This window comes from Tursiops truncatus, chromosome 1 (genome assembly GCF_011762595.2).
Source record: "Tursiops truncatus isolate mTurTru1 chromosome 1, mTurTru1.mat.Y, whole genome shotgun sequence".
Taxonomy (NCBI): domain Eukaryota; kingdom Metazoa; phylum Chordata; class Mammalia; order Artiodactyla; family Delphinidae; genus Tursiops; species Tursiops truncatus.
Window position 1 is genome coordinate 75,882,374 of NC_047034.1, and position 20,043 is coordinate 75,902,416.

A 20,043-nucleotide genomic window follows, 5' to 3' on the forward strand; every position below is an offset into this window, starting at 1 on the left:
CATAAGATTTTTTCATTTTCTACCATAATAGGTAATTTACTTTTTCATTATATTTATTGATCCACAAGGTCAGAAATCTTGATGTATTCACTGATGGATCCCAAATAAACAAATGGTAAGCACTCAATAAAATGAGTTATTAGTTTCGATGTAGTGTTCTTATTACTATTCAGTGCTATGTATTTTTAAATTTCCACTATGATTTATTCTCTGATCCATGAGTTATCTGGAAATGCACATTTTAATTTCCAAGCAAAGGGGAAATTTTTGTTTTGGTTATTAACTTCTAAGTTAAAAGTACTATATGGCTAAAGAACATGAATCTGCACGATACAAAGGATCTAAAATTATACTAATCTTGCATTAGGGGCCAGTACACATCACTAATTGGTTTAAATATTCCTTGTTTGTTCCAAAAAGAATGCACATTTTCTAATTTTAGAGCACAGGGTTCTCCATATGTGAGTCACTTAAATCAGATATGGTAGTATAGTATAAATTCTCTATATTTTTACATATTTTGTATCTGCTTAAACTACCAATAATTAACAGCTACATTTTAACTCTCTCACTAGGATAACAAAGCTGGTAAATTTTCCTTTCAGTTCAGGCATACTTCAGAGATATCGCAGGTTTGGTTCCAGACCACCACAATAAAGTTCCAAATATAGAAATAAAGTGAGTCACATGAATTTTCTGGTTTCCCAGTGCATATAAAAGTTATGTTTACACTATATTGTAGTCTATTAAGTATGTAATAGCATTATGTCTAAAAAAAAACAATGTACACACCTTAATTTTAAAATGCTGTTGGGGGACTTCCCTGGTGGTCCAGTGGTTAAGAATCCGCCTTCTGGGACTTCCCTGGTGGTGCGGTGGTTAAGAATCTGCCTGCCAATGCAGGGGACACAGGTTCGATCCCTGGTCTGGGAAGATCCCACATGCTGCAGAGCAACAAAGCCTGTGCGCCACAACTACTGAGCCTGTGCGCTGCAACTACTGAAGCCCGCATACTCTAGGGCCCGTGTGCCGCAACTACTGAGCCTGCATGCCACAACTACTGAAGCTCGTGCACCTAGAGCCCGCACTTCACAACAAGAGAAGCCACCGCAATGAGAAGCCCACGCACCGCAACAAAGAGCAGCCCCTTTTATTAATTTAAACATTTTATACATGATTATTTTATATTTTGTATCTTATCATTAATAGTTTAAGTCTTTAGGGGTTTGTTTCTATCAAATCTCACTCAAAGTGACTTACTTCCTTGTGTTTGGTAATTCTCTGTTGAATTTTATCTGTGGGAATTCAAAGAGCCTAACCAGAAAAAGCTTTCTCTCAAAGTGTACTTGCAAGTGCTATGGCAGAATCAGGGTAGTACTGACCTTGGTCCAATTTATCATCTTTCTCAGCGGGTTCTTCCATTTTGCTGTGGGCCAAAGGCTTAGTCTCCCATTAGTGCTAATATGGGCATTTGCCTTTGAGAGCAACCTTGCCTTTTCTGTTTGCTCACAGCTCATTGTTCCTGCTTCAGCTGACTCTTCACTTTTGTGAGAACAGACCCTTAGAGAGTGCCCTAACTTTTTTAGCATACTCAGTAATGCATTAAAAATTAAGCTTGTAACCTTCCATACACAAAGATACTGCCCCCTCAAGGAGGTGGAACATCAATTCTGCACTCCTTAAGTGTGTATTGTGCACAGTGACTTCTTTCCAAAGTGTATAGTTTGATAAGGGGGTGGGGGGAGATTTTACAGTGAAGAAACCTGATAAATACTGCCTCAGCCAGGTGATCAAGGTTAGCATCATCAGTGATAAGTCATGTTGACAGGATACTCTTGACGCGATGTGATGCAAATGGCACTTTTCCTGTGTTCTTTCCAAGAACCTATAGCCCCAATTAATCATGAAAAAATATACATATCAGACAAACACATATTTTTGTTTATTCATTTGGGCCGCACCTAGCGGCTTGAGGGATCTTAGTTCCCCAACCAGGAATCAAACTCAGGCCCTCTTGCAGTGGAAGCGCAGAGTCCTAACCACTAGACCACCAGAGAATTCCCCAGACAAATCCATATAGAGGGACATTCTACAAAATACCTGATCAATACTCCTCAAAACTGTTTACAGTCTAAAGGAGCCTGAAGTGACATGATGACTAAATGTAATGTGGAATTCTGCATGGGATTTTGGGATAGAAAAAGACATTTGGCAAAGACTAAGGACATCCACAAATAAAGTATGGACTCTAGTTAATAATGACCTATCAGTATTGGTTCATTAGCTGTAACAAATGTACCATATACCAATGTAAGATGTTAACAACAGGGGAAACTGGGTGCAGGGTATACTAGAACCCTCTATACCATCTTTGCAACTTCTCTGTAAACCTAAAGCTATTCTAGAATAAAGTTTATTTTTAAAAGTTATGTTTGTTACAATTTCTGCAGGATTTAGTTATTTTTTAGGGCAAAAAAAATGTAGTCTCTCTGCAAAATATCTAGTTTGTCGTATCATCAGAAACAGAAATTGTCCTATTCACCCTTCTCCCCAGTACAATCATGCCTTTTCCCAGAACCATGTTCCTTGGAAACTCCACTGGCAAACTTTCTCCTCCTTTAATTTCTGAGAAATTACTTTGCTGTGATCTTCTCCTCTACCTAGGACACCTTTTCTTCTGAAACTCTGGTGTTTCCCAAGTTCTTTCACTGGCCCTTTTCTCTTCTCACTTAAAATACTGTGTCCCTTGAAGTGCTCATTCATTAACTACTACCAATATGATTACAATTCCCAAGTCTCCATCTCTAGTCCAAAGCTCCCTCCCAAATACAATATAGTGGTTATGAACATATTTAAGTTAGTCAGGACTAGTTTCAAAGCCCAGCCCCTATTTCCAACTGCATGACCTTTTCTCATCTATACAATGAGATGCTTTTCTCATCTATACAATGAAATAATAGTACCCACTTATTCAAAGGTTTTTCTCAAGATTACATGACAAAATACACAAAAAACTCCTAGAATTGCATCAAGTATATAACTGTCAATAAATATTAGCCAATATTAGGATTATAAGCACTATCAAAATGGTTATCTATTAAACAACTTGTCTCAGATGCCCTCCAGACACTCCAACTCCATGTGTGCAAGCCTGCTTTTATCATCTATTTCCTCCCAAATTTCCTGTCACCCAAGACAGAATCCACAGGATCCATCTTCCAAGCTTTCCTCTAACTTCATCCCGTACATCCAACCGGTCAGCAAGTTCTGCCGAATTCTACTTTCTAAATACCTCTTAGATCTTATCTGTCCTCTCCACTACCAGTTATATTCTTTCAAATCTTTGTCATTTGGTTAGATTATTATAGTGGCTCCTGAACATTTCCCCCAAACATATTATCATTTATTTTTGGAAACTGTAATATCAGTTTCAGGTATTGCTATTTTAAAGACCAAAATACAATATTTTTGTTGGCATAATACAAAAGCAGTTCATTCGTTGTCCTTAGTTGTCTTTATCTCTTTCCTACCTACTCACCCATCCCCATTCCTCTCACTTTCACCACCAACTCCTTACCCTACTTCCTATGCAGTTCAGGAAACTCCCCTGACTCACCCCCCTCTACCTTTGTCATGGCCCACTTATAGGGAGAGTCTGAACCTGAGGGAAAGAACCTTCCGTAACAAAGAATCTCTCCTAGGGAAAAGAAAGGATTTAAACTCCATTAGGGAAACGTTTCCCAATTTGGCCAAAGAAGTCAAAACTTCGGCAATTTTGAACTACTGAACATAGACAGGTGGCTCCGAAAGCACTGGTCAGGGGAGTTAAATATGGCAAGAAGATACTAAAGTCCAACCCAACCAGCTACATCACACAAAGCAATTACAAAGGTACCTCGACAAAAAGACCAAAGTCAAAGGAAGCAGCAAAACCAGGAGGAGCTGATGATTTACATTACAATGATAATCTATGCTTAATAGTTATGTTTTTATAAATTTACATTTTTACTTGATGTTTTAAAATATGAAATACATTAAAAATCTGGGCTCACAGACTTAACTTCAATTTTTGAATTCTAAAAGCTTTGAATAAATCCGAAAATATACTAATACCAGTATTACAAAAAAGTGATTTTGGTCCAGTGTTACAATCACTATCTATTGTAGCTTTTGTGCCTATACATACATAGTTACTTTGTTTTCAATATACCTTCCCCTCCCCACCGTGTCTCAAAAATCATGGTTTTTACTGCTTCTTTGCTTCTCTTTGTCTTTTCCATCCTCACTTGTCTATGTGTACTTCTGATTGTTCACTCTCTGCTTCTGATTCTTTTACACCTTTGTTTGTATTTGAGATGCCTTCTTTCACCTGCTTCACATCTTTTTTGAACAACTGTTTCCTCCATGAAGCCTTTCTTACTACACACAAATATAAATTGGTTCTCTCTGCTCTTTAATTGGGGGTTTCCTAGAAAAACATCCATAACAAAGCTTCCCAATGTGTGTTCCGTAGAACAGTAATCACATGAGATGGCTAGAAAAGAAAGGAACTCCATGGTCAAATAACTTTGGAAAATACTGAACAGCCTATCCTCCACTCCTGGAAATTCATGAAGCATTTTATTAAAGGTACTAAAGTCTAGCAGCATGAAACAGGTTTAACTTTAACTTCGTAGTACCTAAGTTTTGACAGTGACAACCTAAACTAAACATCACAACTTTCTAGAAAATGCTGTTGTACAAAGTCAAATTCATATTTTTTGTTTATTGCTATGTTTTATTTTCTCTGTATCTTATCCACATTTATCAGTTTATACATATGTACTGTATATGGCAATCTGAGGATAAGAATGAATAGGAGAATAGAAATGCATTCTTATCCTAGTTTATACTAAACACAGTATATATGTGTAAGGATGACCTATAAATGGATTTCAAAAGCTGTTCACTTTTCTATTACCAGGTTTTTAAAGACTTTTAAAACAAAGTAAAATTGATCTTCCAAAATGTGTCTTGAAATGAAATTTTCTTTTAAAAAAATCTTTAATTTCAAATTTAAAATTTTAAATGAAAATATGATTAATATTTGGTCTTTATTATTCCAACTTAAATTTTTATAAACTCCTTGTTTTTGATAGGTTATTTTTAAAAATCCAGCAGCACTAAAGATATTGCTGTCCCTGTGAAATCCCTTCTTTGAGATGCATTTACATATTAGCACAACAGCTATAAAAATATATGAAAGATTCTTAAATTCTATGAACTTCTAGAACTGCAAGATGTTGTTACACAAATAGGTACGTGAAATACTCAAAATAGATAAATAGTTTCCAAATTAGTGTGTTTTCCAGGCATTCTCTAGTATTAATAAAAAGGCCTAAAAAATCTGTGTTCATTCCTTTGGTTTATTAACCTTAAAATTTCACCTAGGGTATGCAGGATTAACTGGAAGAATTTAAAGCTTAAGCACACAGGCCTGCATGAAACATGGTGTAATAAAAATACATACCATAATTGCATTTAAAAACAACAGTAGTTACCATTTGCTGAGTTTTCTTTATATATATATATATATATATATATATATATACATATTTTACTGAAGTGTAGTCGATTTACAATGTTGTGTTAATTTCTGTTGTACAGTGCTGAGCTTTCTAAATGTCAGGTAGTTTGCAAAGCACTTTATATGAATTATCTTTTTTTTTTTTTTTTGCGGTACGCGGGCCTCTCACTGTTGTGGCCTCTCCCGTTGCGGAGCACAGGCTCCAGACGCGCAGGCTCAGCGGCCATGGCTCACGGCCCCAGCCGCTCTGCGGCACGAACGCGTGTCCCCTGCAACGGCAGGCGGACTCTCAACCACTGTGCCACCAGGGAAGCCCTGAATTATCTTTTTTAATACCACCAACAATCACATAAGGTATGTTGTATTATTATTAATCCTATTTAAAGGCTTTAAGAGGTTAAGTAACAAGTATAATGCCTATTGGAGTCCAAAGCCCATGTACTTTGCCAATTAACCACTATACAATATTGTATATCCCCCTACATATGTAAATCTGTGTAAACAAAACTATGTAAAACCTCTATAGCAACAATTCTCGAAGTGAGCTCTGTGGTCAGATATAAGAAAGTCATTAAGCACTTTCTATGTTCTACACCATCTTCAAGGTGCTGAGGATGTAGTGGTGGGCAAAACAAAGTCCCTGCTATCATGGGCTTACATTCTAGTTGAGGGTGAGAGGGGACATGCAGCTCAGTAAATAAACAAATAAATAAGGTAATATCTTATAATGGGAAAAGGTATATAAAGAAAATAAAATAGGGTGATGCAATAAGAGAATGATAGATAGGAGCAAAGGGGGGTAGGGTAGGCTCTTTGGCTAGGACGATAGGGATCAACCTCTAAGGAGATGAGCTAAGACCTGAAAGACAAGGACATTAAGGCAAATTTTTCATATAAAGTGGTAATTTATAAAATGATAGTGATAATATAAATGGTAGTGTATTTTACATCCTTATTTGGCAAAATAAGAAGTTATCAAACTTATGATCTCACAAATTAAAAAACAGTAATTAAATGGTTATAAAATAACATCTGGTAACCCCTGGGCAATACACAGTATTAAGATGAGAGACAATGGATGTGCACGTTGCAGAAACTTGATAAAGGTCATTGTACAACATACCAATAAATCAGTGAATTCTCAAACCTTTTGGTTTCAGGATACCTTTACCCTCCTAAAAATTACTGAAGACCCCAAAGAGCTTTTGCTTATGTGAGTTAGTTACATCTATGCTCTTTACTGTATTATAAATTAAAACTAAGAATTTTAAAATATCTATTAATTCATTAAAAATAATAAAACCATTCAGTTAATAAGTTATACATATTTTATTAAAAATAACTATATTTGCAAGAGAAAAAAACTTAGTGAGGAGAGTAGCACTGTTTTACATTCTTGAAAATCTAATGTTTTGGCTCAACAGAAGACAGCTAAGTTCTCATATCTGCTTCTGTATTCAATTTATTGCTATATACGAATTAATGAATTTTTTTCATCTCTGCAGCTTAGTGAAATCATCAAAATAGACAGGCACAGAACTCATAGAAACAGAGAGTAGAATGGTGGTTGCCAGGAGCCAGGGAGTTGGGGAATGGGAAGACGTTGGTCAAAGGGTACAAACTTGCAGTTATAAGATAAATACGTTCTGGGGATCCAACATACAACATGGTGACGATAGTTAACAATATGGCATTATATACTTGAAAGTTACTAAGTACATCTTGTGGTAATCATTTTGCAATTTATACATGATCTAATCATCACAACTTACACCATGTTACATGTCAATAATATATAAAAAAGCTGGGTAAAAACAGGCACAAGCGCTGTTTGGGAACCATTATACTGTATATACCACACTATGGAACACTACAAAATACCAACAGACTTTGAAAGAAGTGGAACGCAGTCTAGCACAAAGGTAGAGAGTAGGCACTGGAGTCAAGACTGCTTAGATTTTAATTCTGGCTCTACTGCTTACTAGCTATGAAACTTGAACAATTAATTTTACCTCACTGAGCCTTCAAGTGCTTCAGTTATATCATCTATAACGTTTTCTTTATTATTTTCCCTTCACCAGCGTAATTTTACATATATATCACTAATAGCCTTACTAAGTAATAAAAATTACATAATATCAATACCTCATGAATTGTTATATTAAATGAGATCACACGATAAGAACTCAGGAAATGTTAACTATTTATTACTAAATCTATTAGTGATAATGTTTGTGAAGTTAACTGTATTAATGATTGGAAACTTAATAAAGAACATTGTTAAATAATAACAAAGTACTTGTAAGCAACTCAGGCTTTGAATCCACCATATTTCTTGTATTTCTCCCACTCACTCTCACCTTCTGCCTTCAGAGAACAAAACCAAGGGGGGAAAAATAATTAAGCTTATGCTTAGCCACCCTGAAACCAGGCAGTTTCCCTTTCCTATACTATAAAAATGGTCTGACAATTTCCTCAAAATAATCAATTGACTTCCCTAAGCCTCGGTTTATAAGAATTTTAAGTGGGGATAACTCCTACCTTCCAGAGCTTATGTTAGGATTATAGGAATATATGTATATATATATATGTATGTATATGTTTGATATCTAGTAAGGGTGCTCAGTGAATGGATACCTTCACTCCAACCAAAAAGTGATAACTCTTCGAAACTGGTACAGCATATAAAAACTCATATTATCATACTTCCCAGAACAAGTTATTTTTGTTCAATTCTTATCTTAGTTATGAAACGTTAAGTTCCTTATAATTCCATCTCTTTCAGCGAGCAACCTAACAAAGTTTTACATAGAGTAAGCACCCAATATTCTTAAATTAATTTTCTGAATTCTGTATCTTTGGACATAGGAATACACTATAAAAGAAATGTTAATAACTCAAGTAATACTGACTGCCTCTTGGACAGAGATCATCATTTTAAAATAATGCGTTATGCTACCATTTTAAAACTATAATGACAGTAAAGGGAACACAAAAACAGCACAGGATCCATTCGGGTCTTTTTTTAATTAAAAATGGTAAGTTATAATGCCTAACATTAAAAAATCTTTTCCCTTCTAACAGTGAAACTTTCACTAAAGGAAATAGTCAATCTCCTTTCTCCCCCCAGCCACCTGTGGTGGGTACCAAAGAACCATAGGGTGAAAGTAAGTGAAACTAATCACTAGCAAGTGAAGTGAAGGAAGAGAGACGAGAGAAAGATAAAAGGCTGCAACCAAAATTTAAACCCAGCATATTAAACATTTTATTTCTTTCATCAAACAGCCTCTATTTCAATGTTTCTAAGAAAACAAGAAAAACAAGGTTTCTTTTTTTAGACTATCTTTATCTTAGCCAGAAAGACTTTAATGTTCTAAAGCACAAATGGAATTGCTGCCTTTTCCCAGAAGGAGTAACTAGGTTCTACTACTTCTCCACAAGATGTGCATCTCTCCAGTGTTCTATAACTAAAATCTGTGGATGCAGTGGAATCAAAAGCACTACAAAGCACCAACTCCTTTTTGTTTCCTTGACAAACAGATAAGAAACTCAGTCAAGGTGTTTTGTGCAACAGTGTTAAGTTTTTGAGTAATTTTTTTTTACTAGGGTCTCTGAGCTCCTTCTACACATTAAAAAACCTCATGTAGTCTTAGTTCTCAGATGAAATTTTAAAACAACTAACCCAAAATATTTTAAGGTACTGCTGTAGAACACTAAACACTTGGGAAAAGTGGAAAAAAAAAAGATTAAAAGAAAAGATCATAACTTGGGCTTCCCTGGTGGCGCAGTGGTTGAGAATCCCCCTGCCAATGCAGGGGACACGGGTTCGAGCCCTGGTCCAGAAGGATCCCACATGCCACCGAGCAACTGGGTCTGTGCACCACAACTACTGAGCCTGTGCTCTGGAGCCCGCGAGGCACAACTGCTGAGGCCCGTGTGCCTGGAGTCTGTGCTCCGTAACAAGAGAAGCCACCGCAATGAGAAGCCGGCGCACAGCAAGGAGTGGCCCCAGCTCGTCGCAGCTGAAGGGGGCCCACGCGCAGCAACAGAGACCCGACGCAGCCAAAAAATTAATTAATTTAAAAAAAAAAGAGCCTCACAGCCCCTTCAGCCCCCTCCTTATCTTCCCACCAGCTAGCTTCACACTTGCAAACTGGTTTCCATCACCTGCCTGGTGGACAGAGGCTATTGCCTGTTGTACCTTGAATCCGGAGGCCAGGGTGTTAGGAATCTTGGAATTGTGGCTTTATCTGTCCATGACTGATGCCAGGGGGGTTAAAAAAATTAATTAATTAAAAAATAAATAAAATTTTTAAGAAAGATCATAACTGAATGACAAAAGCTTAGGAGAAAAGGGAGTTTGGATGCATCTATTATTTATTAGTTTATGAAAGGCAGGAAGCCAAATCACTAAGAATAAAATCAGAAGTCTCCACTCTCTAAGAAATTACACACATACGTACACTCACCCCTTCTCTACCAACAGGACTGTAATTTTGGGGTGGCCTGTTTAAGGAAATGTTAATATTAGTAATTTTACATTGGAAATGGAAATTTCCAATGGAATTTTCAAGATATTTCCACACCACAAAAATCACTTGAAGTTTGTCAATACTGTTTCACACTTTGATTTATGGGATTGTTTATTTGCTATATAATTTAACATTTAGCTTACTATGGGATGTACAGCAAAAGTATGTTTTACATATTGCTTTAAATCCACCTAAGGCCATGTATATAATACAACCCTTCTGCATTTGAGAGACAAAGCAGCTAAATGAAGAATATAACTGCTTGTAAAGTCTCATAATACACATAAAAAGGCTCATTTAGTATACACCATTACAATAATCTCATGTAATAATCACGGTAGCTCATGTTTTGAAACACTGTCAGAAAACATGGAAATTATCTACATCTCTATGAACCTAGGGCAATGGATGGAAGAAAAGGTGACCTAGGCATCCAAAGGGCAGAGAGAAGACTGATTGTGCAATAATTTTACAACTGGGAATTATAACAGACCTAATGCCTAACTAATCCAGAAGTGCCATTAAACCTAACCCAAGAGTAGAAATATGCAAGAGATCAAAATAGATTTATTACTTCTTTGGGAAGCTGAAAGTTTACCTTGAACCTCAGAAAGAACCACACACAATAACACATTAGACCAAGTAAGCAGAAAGAGGTATCTGAAATACCAGAATGCCCCAGAGCCTTCTCTCTGGACATCTTCTCTATCTATACTTATTACTCTGTCTTACTACACTTACTTCTCTATCTACACTTACTACCTAGTACATCTCTTCCAGGCTGATGGCTCTAAGGACAATTTACATACTAAGCAGATACCCTGTGGTGACTGTCGCACAACTCTGTGAATATACTAAAACAAATGAATTGTACACTTTAAATGAGTGAAGTTTGTCAATAAATGTCAACTCTTCCTAGTCACTCAGCCAAGAAAACCCCAGAGTCATTCTTGAAAACTCTCCTCTCTTACCCCACATTTAATTCATCTAGAAAGCCATTTGGATCTACCTTCAGAACAGGTCTAGAATTCAATTACTTCTTATAAAGCTTGTCCAAACCACCAATATTTTATCCCAGAATTACTTCAATAGCCACCTACCGGCATCCCTATTTCTGCAGCAACTAGAATGATCTTTTAAAAACAGAAATCTGTTCACATCACTCCTCTGCCCCATCTCATTCAAAATAAAAGACCAAAAATGCCTATAAAATTCTTTGTGATCTGCCCCTCCTGCCATATCACCCACCATAATCTGAGTTCATCTGCTAATCCTTACTTTCACTACTCCTTTCCAGCCACAAAAGCTTTCTTGTTGTTCCTTCAACTCACCAGGCACACTCTAACCTCAAGACCTTTGTATTTTTCTGTTCTCTTTGTTTTGGAACATTCTCCTCTCACACTCTCCTATCTATACTGCCTATACCTCACCTTCCTGCTCAAATGTCACATTCTCAGTGAGGCCTTCCCTTAGCACCTAATTTAAAACTGCAAACTCTTATAACACTCTGTATTCCCCTTCCCTGCTTTATATTTCTCTTTAGCACTCCTAATATTTTTTATCTTCTAATATATTTAATATTTTGTTTGTTTGTTGCTTGTCTCCTCTTCTAACAGTATAGGCTCTGAGAGGACAAAAATTTTTCTCCATTTTATTCACCTGCTTATGTCCCCAGTGCCTGGCACAGTAGGTATTCAATAAATATTTGTTAAAAGAACTGAATGTAAACTAGGGATTTGTAAGCAAAATTCATCTTGGAACTTAAAGTAAGAATTTGTACCTAGTCCATCTATATTTGTATACATGTGATATGTGATTAAAAAGCTATGGCAGTACTGTTATACTCTATATGTGTAGCCAACATATCTGCTACAAAGGATGAATTACAAGGAAAGTAAATGGTTAAAGGAATAGCTACATTTCAGATACCAGAGCTGCAAAAAATAGTTCCAGACACTCAGATTTGTGCAATATCAAATACAAGATTATAGACTTCACTCTCCACTGACCAATGGAGGTACCAGTGTGGTACCCGAAACTTTTTGCCACCAAAAAAATCCTTCTATTATCTAAAACCTAACATTTAGAGATTTTTATCAAGTAAACAACTTTAGTAACTAACATGTTCAACTTGTTTTCCCTTTTTTAAAATTATAAATGACTATCAGAACTTCAAATCTATACAAGATAATCAGTTTTCCCACAGAAAGCAAAAATAAAAACAAAAATACCCACAAAGCTTCAAAATGTAGACATTCTAGTTAATCTGCATGGCCTAATATTGTAGAAAATATTTTATGAATAGGAAAGGCTGTGTAGTACAGTGGCTAAGAGTGTATGCTCTAAATCAAGAATGACTGGGTTGAATCCTGGATCCACCACTTATTAGCTCTCTAACCATGGGCAAGTTACTCAACCTCTCAGTGCCTCTGTTTTCCCATCTGTAAAGTGGGGATCATAACAATAACTACTTCAAAGAATTATGAAGATTGAATGAATTAATAAGTGTAAAATGCTTGGAACAGTGCCTGGCACATAATAAGCACTTAATAAAAGTTAGCTAGAAAATTATTACCAGCTTCACGGTCCATTCAAGGATCTGAGAAACCACTGCCATACATCAAAAATAGTAAATTGCACTTTTCGAATTCACTACAACAAATTAATCCTGTATTAAGAGGTTTTTTTTGGACAGTCCATATTTATATAACAGTTTCTCTTGTGGAGAAAATACCAGATTGTACTGAGATTTGCTTCAAATGAGGAGGAGAAGGGAAAGTAAAGGGGACAGAAGAAAAAAGATCGGCCATTAAAATAACTACTGGGACTTCCCTGGTGGCGCAGTGGTTAAGAATCCACCTGCCAATGCAGGGGACACGGCTTCGAGCCCTGTTCTGGGAAGGTCCCATATGCTGTGGAGCAACTAAGCCCATGGGCCACAACTAATGAGCTTTCGCTCTACAGCCCACGAGCCACAACTGAAGCCCGCGCGCCTAGAGCCTGTGCTCGGCAACAAGAGAAGCCACCGCAACGAGAAGCCAGCGCACCGCAACGAAGAGTAGCCCCCGCTCGCCGCAACTAGACAAAGCCCACGCACGGCAATTAAGACCAAATGCAGCCAAAAATAAATTAATTGATTAATTTAAAAAAAGATAACTACTTTTGAAGTGGGGTGATCAGTGGTGGCAGGAATGTTATTACTTTTCTAATCTTGTACATACTTAAAGTTCGTACCAAAAACAGCTGAAGGGAAATCTTAACAGCTTTTCTGTTCTACAAATGATTCTACTTTCCTATAACCCCCTTTTCTTCAAAAACTCATTTCAATTCTCATACACCTTCTAAAACAGGCCAACCCATTCAATGGTTAGAAGCAAAACAACTTGGAGATATCATGAACACAGTATTTTCCATTTTGTCCTACTAGTTCTTCAGAGAACTTGCTAATTCACTACAGAAAGGCTGGTCCAAATCATCTCCCTCTGACTGGGAATGTAATTTCCAGCACTGTTCCCAAAACAAAGTAATTATTTCGAATAGTCAGGACCTTAAGACTATCTACATCATCGCTGTCACCATAATAAATAATCTGAACATGTATGTATATGCTAGGACCTATACTAAAATATGTGCATTATCTTCTTAAATCTAGACAACAAGCCTATGAGAGATAATTATCTCTACTCACAGATCAGAAATTGAGACTCACAATTTAAGTACTGTGCCCAGGTATTAACTGATGGAATTAAGATTTGAACCTAGGCCTAATTCTAAAGTCTGTGTTTTTCTACTTTTCCATACTTATTTCCATGTTACATTAAAAATGGGACAGATGAACAAAATACAGAAATGACAGTCTAGTCAAATTGCACATCAAGCCCATATAAGAGCCATATTTTGAAACTGCCAACAACCATACCTATCATTTCTTTTACTAAATTATAAACGCTGCCTTCTGAGAAACAGAAATTAAAACAATTCAAGTTCTTGATTAACTATTTCACAAAATTATATTGGCAAATGTTTACTGATTACTTATTGTGTGCCAAACACTGTTCTAGTTGCTTGGGGATGTAGCAGCAAAGAAGACACAGCCCTGTCATCTGGTGGAAGAAAATAAACAGTAAGCATATAAACAAATAAATAAGGTAATTTCATATACTGAAAATAAAGTGATATGTTATAATGCAACTGAAGGAACCATTTGAAATAAAATCATTAGGGAAGGCCTTTCTGCGGAGGTAATATTTGAGCTTGGATCTAAATGATGGGAAGATAGGATTAGAAGAAGCCTGAGAGGTAGTAGGCAGGGCAGGTGGTGTAGGACCTTGTAGACCTTTTACTTGTAGTAAAAAGAAGTTTAACCCTTTAAGCCTGTTGCAATGGGATATCACTGAAGGATTTTAAAGCACAGAAATGACATCTGTTTATGCTACAGAAAGATCACTTTTGAAAAATGATAGTAATGGAAGCTTCATCAAACAAATTAAAACAAGTCTGAATAAAATCAGTAGAACCCAGGGCTTCCCTGGTGGCGCAGTGGTTGAGAGTCCGCCTGCCGATGCAGGGGACACGGGTTTGTGCCCCGGTCCGGGAAGATCCCACATGCCGCTGAGTAGCTAGGCCCATGAGCCATGGCCGCTGAGCCTGCGCATCTGGAGCCTGTGCTCCGCAATGGGAGAGGCCACAACAGTGAGAGGCCCGCGTACCACAAAAAAAAAAATCAGTATAACCCACCATGGAGTGTGCTTCAGGAAGACTACTTGCCTTCTCTAAGTTATTTCCTTTATTGTTTTTTTAATTTTTATTTATTTATTTTTTGGCCATACTGCGCAGCTTGCGGGCTCTCAGTTCCCCGATCAGGGATTGAACCTGGGCCATGGCAGTGAAAGCCCAGAATCCTAACCACTAGGCCACCAGGGAACTCCCTAAAGTATTTCCTTTAAAGTGAACAAAAGTCTCTTATTACACATTATGAAATAAAGGATAAAAATGAAAATATCTCAGGAAGAGTTAACATAGTCACTTAAACTCCCACTGAGGTCTAAATATAAGTTACTAAATAATGGATGCCAAAGACAAAAAGGAGAAGCAAAAGTGGCATCAGGAAAATGGACAGAAAGGCTGGGAATGCCAAAGACACCTATTTCACAAATTTGCCTAAAGCTGACTTAAAAACCAAACTCGAACTAAAATAATTCTAACAACAATCTCCTGAATATTTCTCTCAAAAGGCTTTATTTACAATAAGATAAACGATGTTCACTCAACGTAAACATAAAACAACTACAAATTACCCTTAACCATTTTAGAAAGTTAAGTTGCATTCCACCAGACAAAAAAAAAATCAGGTTTATAGAAAGCCAAAAGCATTGAACTATACAAACTGTATATAATGCACTTCAAATGAAGTAGTCTTCCTAGAGCAATCATTTTTTTCACTCTTAAAATATCAACAAGGGAAATAAGCTCAGGCACAATATCAAAAGTAGAGGCAGAAAAATTCTGGCTCCAGTGTATCTCGTTATCACTGACTGTAAAAAATATATTGTAATTGCATTTGTAATCCCACAGGCAGGGATGGCGACCAACTTATCCTTGCAAATGATGTAACCATACAGTTAAAGCACCAGAGCCCAAAGGTAGAAAAAGTAAAAATGTTTTAAAACAGGAAGAAAAATATGTTTAAGGAGAATACGTCCTCAGGCTTGAGCACTGCTTGCTACCACTGGTATACCAAAAACATTAAAGAATAATCATGAAAACATTACTTTACAAAGTTAAATGTGGCCATTGTCATCTGATATGGTGGAGTCAAAACCCAACTCCACCATTTTACTGTATAAACTTAAGCAGCTTACTTAACATTTCTGAGGCTTAGTTTCCACATCTGTAAATCAATTATTAAAAAATCTACTTCTTAGGGTTAGTTTAAGGTATAATGAGATACTAGATATATTGTAAATGACAAAGGGCTGGGTACATACCAGATACTTACTATGTGAGTCTTTGATAATGACTGGTACTTGATATTGTATATTCTAATTTTACCTCTTGGAAAGAAAGTAACTTTGATCTGCTATTGGTAAATATAGGTAATCCTGCCTTGGTTATACAACTGTTTCTGCATATATTATCCAAAGAGCCACAAAACATCTCTCCCAACAATAACTTTATACACAAATGATTTGAAGTTTGGGGTCTATGATTTTGTAAATTTTATCCATCTGTTCCCTAAAAGTAAACACAAATTAAAACACTATAGGGGCAATAGCAAAAGTGGAATAAGAAGAATTAAGTGAATGATGGGTCTCACTGGTGACGTGCCATAGACAGGAAGCAGACCTAAAATTCAAATAGATATACATGGATTTAGGGTCAACCCTCTCTTCTCAGCAGGAAGCAACAAATGACTTCTCCACACTTTGTCCTAAAAGATCTGAAATTTTCTGCAATCCATGCTTCCTGACAGTCTAACAGACCTCTTTTCTGCAGTAACGCAGCAAAGTGAAAAAAACTCCACGATGTAGACAAAAAAGCAATTAACTGGGGTAAAAAAGTAGTACCTATTCAAAAAGCACACTTCCTGATTCTTTGTTTTGATTACCTATAAAACCAATTCCTATTCTTTAAAAAGGTATCTGAACTGGTTGAAAAGTAGCCGGATATGTTTTCCATTTTATGGTGTTAGTGGCGATACTGACTACGGTTGTTTCCGGTCAGTATCAAGAAGCCTGTATTTTACTGCAGCAAACATAGCTACAAAAACCTCTCAGGTGGTCGCCTCAGCTCTATGTGGAGCTCACGTTACCTCTTCATCTAGGTAAGGCCCTTCTTATTACACATCACACGTTTTAGGTCAGTGGAAAATAGAATGGTCCCACATATTCCAGCGAAGTAGGTGCATTTACTACTGCTTAAACCATAGCGTGTCTATCACCAGGAAAACAAGAAATCATTAACACGTCAGGGCCTATAAGAAATAAACGGACGCAACAATTTCTGTGAAGGTTCAGTAAAAACAACATCACCTTACAAAGCTCTGAAACAACATGTAAATCTCAACAGATTTGGGCCCAACGGCCCAAGGTCACACCAAGTCAGTCGCTATAAAATCCAAGAAATGATGAGCCTCCTGCAGTTCAGGACAATCCCGGCTAGGAACAGGGTCTGAGTTTGGGTACACTCTGGTCGAAGCTTTAATATGAACAACCCCAACCGAATGCAGCGGCTCCACAGGGAAACCCTAAGCGTTTCGGGTAGTATTTCCTTCCATCCCCAGTCTTCCCTTCCCTAGTCACCCCCCAACACTCACATCTCCGGAGCCACTTCATCCAATGGTAGACGATAGTAGTGTGGTGTTTCTTGTTCTCTATACACCAAGACGACAAGCCTTGAATAGATTCCATGGTGTTAGTTACCGACTGGAATTTTCGATCCAACGAGGACTCCAGAGCCCCTGCCGAAGAGGCCGACGAGGAGGAGGCCTTACTGCCGCCTCCGCCGCCGCCGGCCGCCATCTTCCCGGTTTGCACAAGCGCTGCTGCTCCTCTGGCGGCCGCGGCGGCGGCGGCGGCGGCGGCGGCGGGAGCGGGCAAAACAATCACTGCGAGTGCGTGAAAGCCGCAGGTGGGGAGGGGGGCCAGGGGGTGGGGATGGTGCACGCGCTAGGCTCTTCTGGAGGTAGGACGGGAGGACCAGCTGCTGGGCACGCTGGCGGCTCCTACACGCTGCAAAGAGGGGCTGCGGATTTCGACGGTTTATCGGAATTGTTCAAGGGATTGTGTTTAAACCAGTCAGTAATCACGGAAGAACTGCGCAGAAAACAGGTCCTGCAAAGCCTTTCTAAACGCCTGGCCCGGAAATTAATGGTTTTATACTCTTCGGCTCTCAACGCTTAAGGCCGTTGCCCACACTCCTCTAAGAGCGGGCATGAATATCTTAAAGTTAATACTACCCGACTGCCCCTTCAGTTGCAGAAATCTTTCTCCTTTAGATCCTCTAGCACAGAAAGGCGCAAGGCTACCTAGTCAGGATTTTTTTTGCAACGCAATAGCAGCAAAGGGACAGCAACACGATCGCGCACGCGCTGCTTGGCCCCGCCCCCCTGCTTCCTTCTCAACCTAGAAAAAGCAGAGGGAGGTGTGATGGCGGGGCAATCTGGCCAATCAAGGGAGAAGAACGGGAAGCGCGCGCAGAAGCCCACAAGCCCCAAGGGCTAAGGAGGCGCTTCGAGTATTCGTGCGCCTGCGCAGCAGGCCAGCGCGTAGCGGGCTGGGAGGAAAAACGGGGAGAGAAGGGTGGGAGAGGGAGTTGGTCAAACTAAGGAGAGGTTGGGGGAGGGGCTTCACCGCTCCGCCCCGCGTTTTGCTTCCTAGCGAGGTGTCTCCCTTGGGGCTGTCCAGCTCACACAGCAGGGCCGAGAAACTCCCACCGCTCAGCGGCCACTGTTATTTTCTGGCACCTGCAGCTGCCGCCGCCGCCGCCGCCGCCGCTGCTAATTCCTCGGGGCACCGACGCGCCACAAAGTAGCTAGCAGCCATCTTGCAGTGCCTCAGAGGATGCGCATGCGCCAGCTCCAGCGAGCCAGTCACTACGCAGACTCCCAGACCAAACAATTTTTTACACTCCCTTGGGACATTAACACTCACAGCCACTTGACTTTTTGGATTATAGGAAGAGGAAGTAAATGAAGTGAAACGAAAATTTTCCCCGTAGAATTTTCGAGACGCGGAAACAATAAAAGGCAAGATGTGATCTCACCTTCGCCAGATATGTTACAGCCTCACAATTGCATAATACATTATAGTTTACAAAAGCCTTAGATATTTATTATTACATTGATTAGCACAACCTAGATTAACCGTGCAATTGCATATGCCTATGTAAATTCTCTGGGCAGATTTGGAGACTTCTTTGTTCCACTGAACACATGCAGTTATTGTATTTTAATTCTTTCACGTCTTCCCAGTAGACTCACGTTTTTTGAGGCAGGGAACCTGTTTTGTCAAGCTCACGTATAGTATTTGTTAATTCAACAAAAAGTTGTTGAACGTCTTGTGCCAAGTACAGTTTTAGATGTGGGGGAGTAACATAGCAAAATAGACAAATATCCCTTTTTTCTGGGGCTTATTGGCAGGAGACCATAAAAAATATATCAGGGAGTAATAAGTTCTATGAAGTAGCATGAAGCAAGGTAAGGAAGAGAGAGGGGTTGTGTGTGTGGTCCTTAAGGGAATGGGAATGGTGGTTTGGTGATCAAGGAAGGCTTCTGGAAGGAAGTGATACTTGATCTGAATGTTGAGCACAAGGTAACCAAGCAAATATGGGGGAGGGGGAGAAAAACATGCTGGCAGGTGGAACAGCAAGTGTAAAGGACCTAAAACAGCAATGGCTTGATATATTAGAGGAAGAACAAGGAGGCCATTGTGGCTAGAGAAGAGGACAAGTGATAGAATATGAAATCTGAGAGGTGAAGGGAGAGAGTTCATGTAGGGCCTGGAAGGCCACTGTAAAGACTTTGGCTTTTAACTTTGAGGTGGGGAACACTTAAGCAGAGCAGTTTTAAGCAGAAAAGTTACATAGCATTCTCTTTAAAAGATTACAGTGGTTGCTATGTTGAAAATAGACTGACTGCAGAGCCACCAGAGGCTATTGGAGTAATCCAGACAAGGAAATGATGGTGGCTTCTACTAGCATGGCAAAAAAAAAAGAGGAGTGGCGTCAGATCCTGGATAGTTTGAAGGTAGAGCCGAAAGGATTGCTCATGGATTTAAGGGGAATATGAGAAGAAGAAAAAAAAAGAGTCTAATATGACACCAAGGTTTCTGACCTGATTAACTAGAACAGTGTTTCTCAGCCTTTTTTTCCATTGCTGTTGACCCTAAAGATTCTTCTTAGATATTTTTTCCTATTCCCCCAACCCCCATGAAATGTTAATACCAC

General features: G+C 38.6%; 1 protein-coding gene across 6 annotated transcripts in view; it reads right to left on the reverse strand.

Moving 5' to 3' along the window:
• RPRD2 (regulation of nuclear pre-mRNA domain containing 2) overlaps window positions 1–18,622 on the reverse strand; it is an 85,316-nt gene extending 66,694 nt beyond the window's left edge. For 3 of the 6 annotated variants that reach the window (XM_033860040.2, XM_033860036.2, XM_073807964.1), the window contains exon 1: window positions 17,414–18,621. In XM_033860040.2, coding sequence (XP_033715931.1) covers window positions 17,414–17,618 — 205 coding nt within the window. In that variant the 5' untranslated portion in view covers window positions 17,619–18,621. Of the gene's footprint in view, window positions 1–1,763; window positions 1,886–17,413 lie in introns of those variants that run through there. The other 3 variants (XM_033860038.2, XM_033860046.2, XM_073807962.1) reach the window with 2 other exon arrangements.
• Window positions 18,623–20,043: the final 1,421 nt, after the last annotated feature.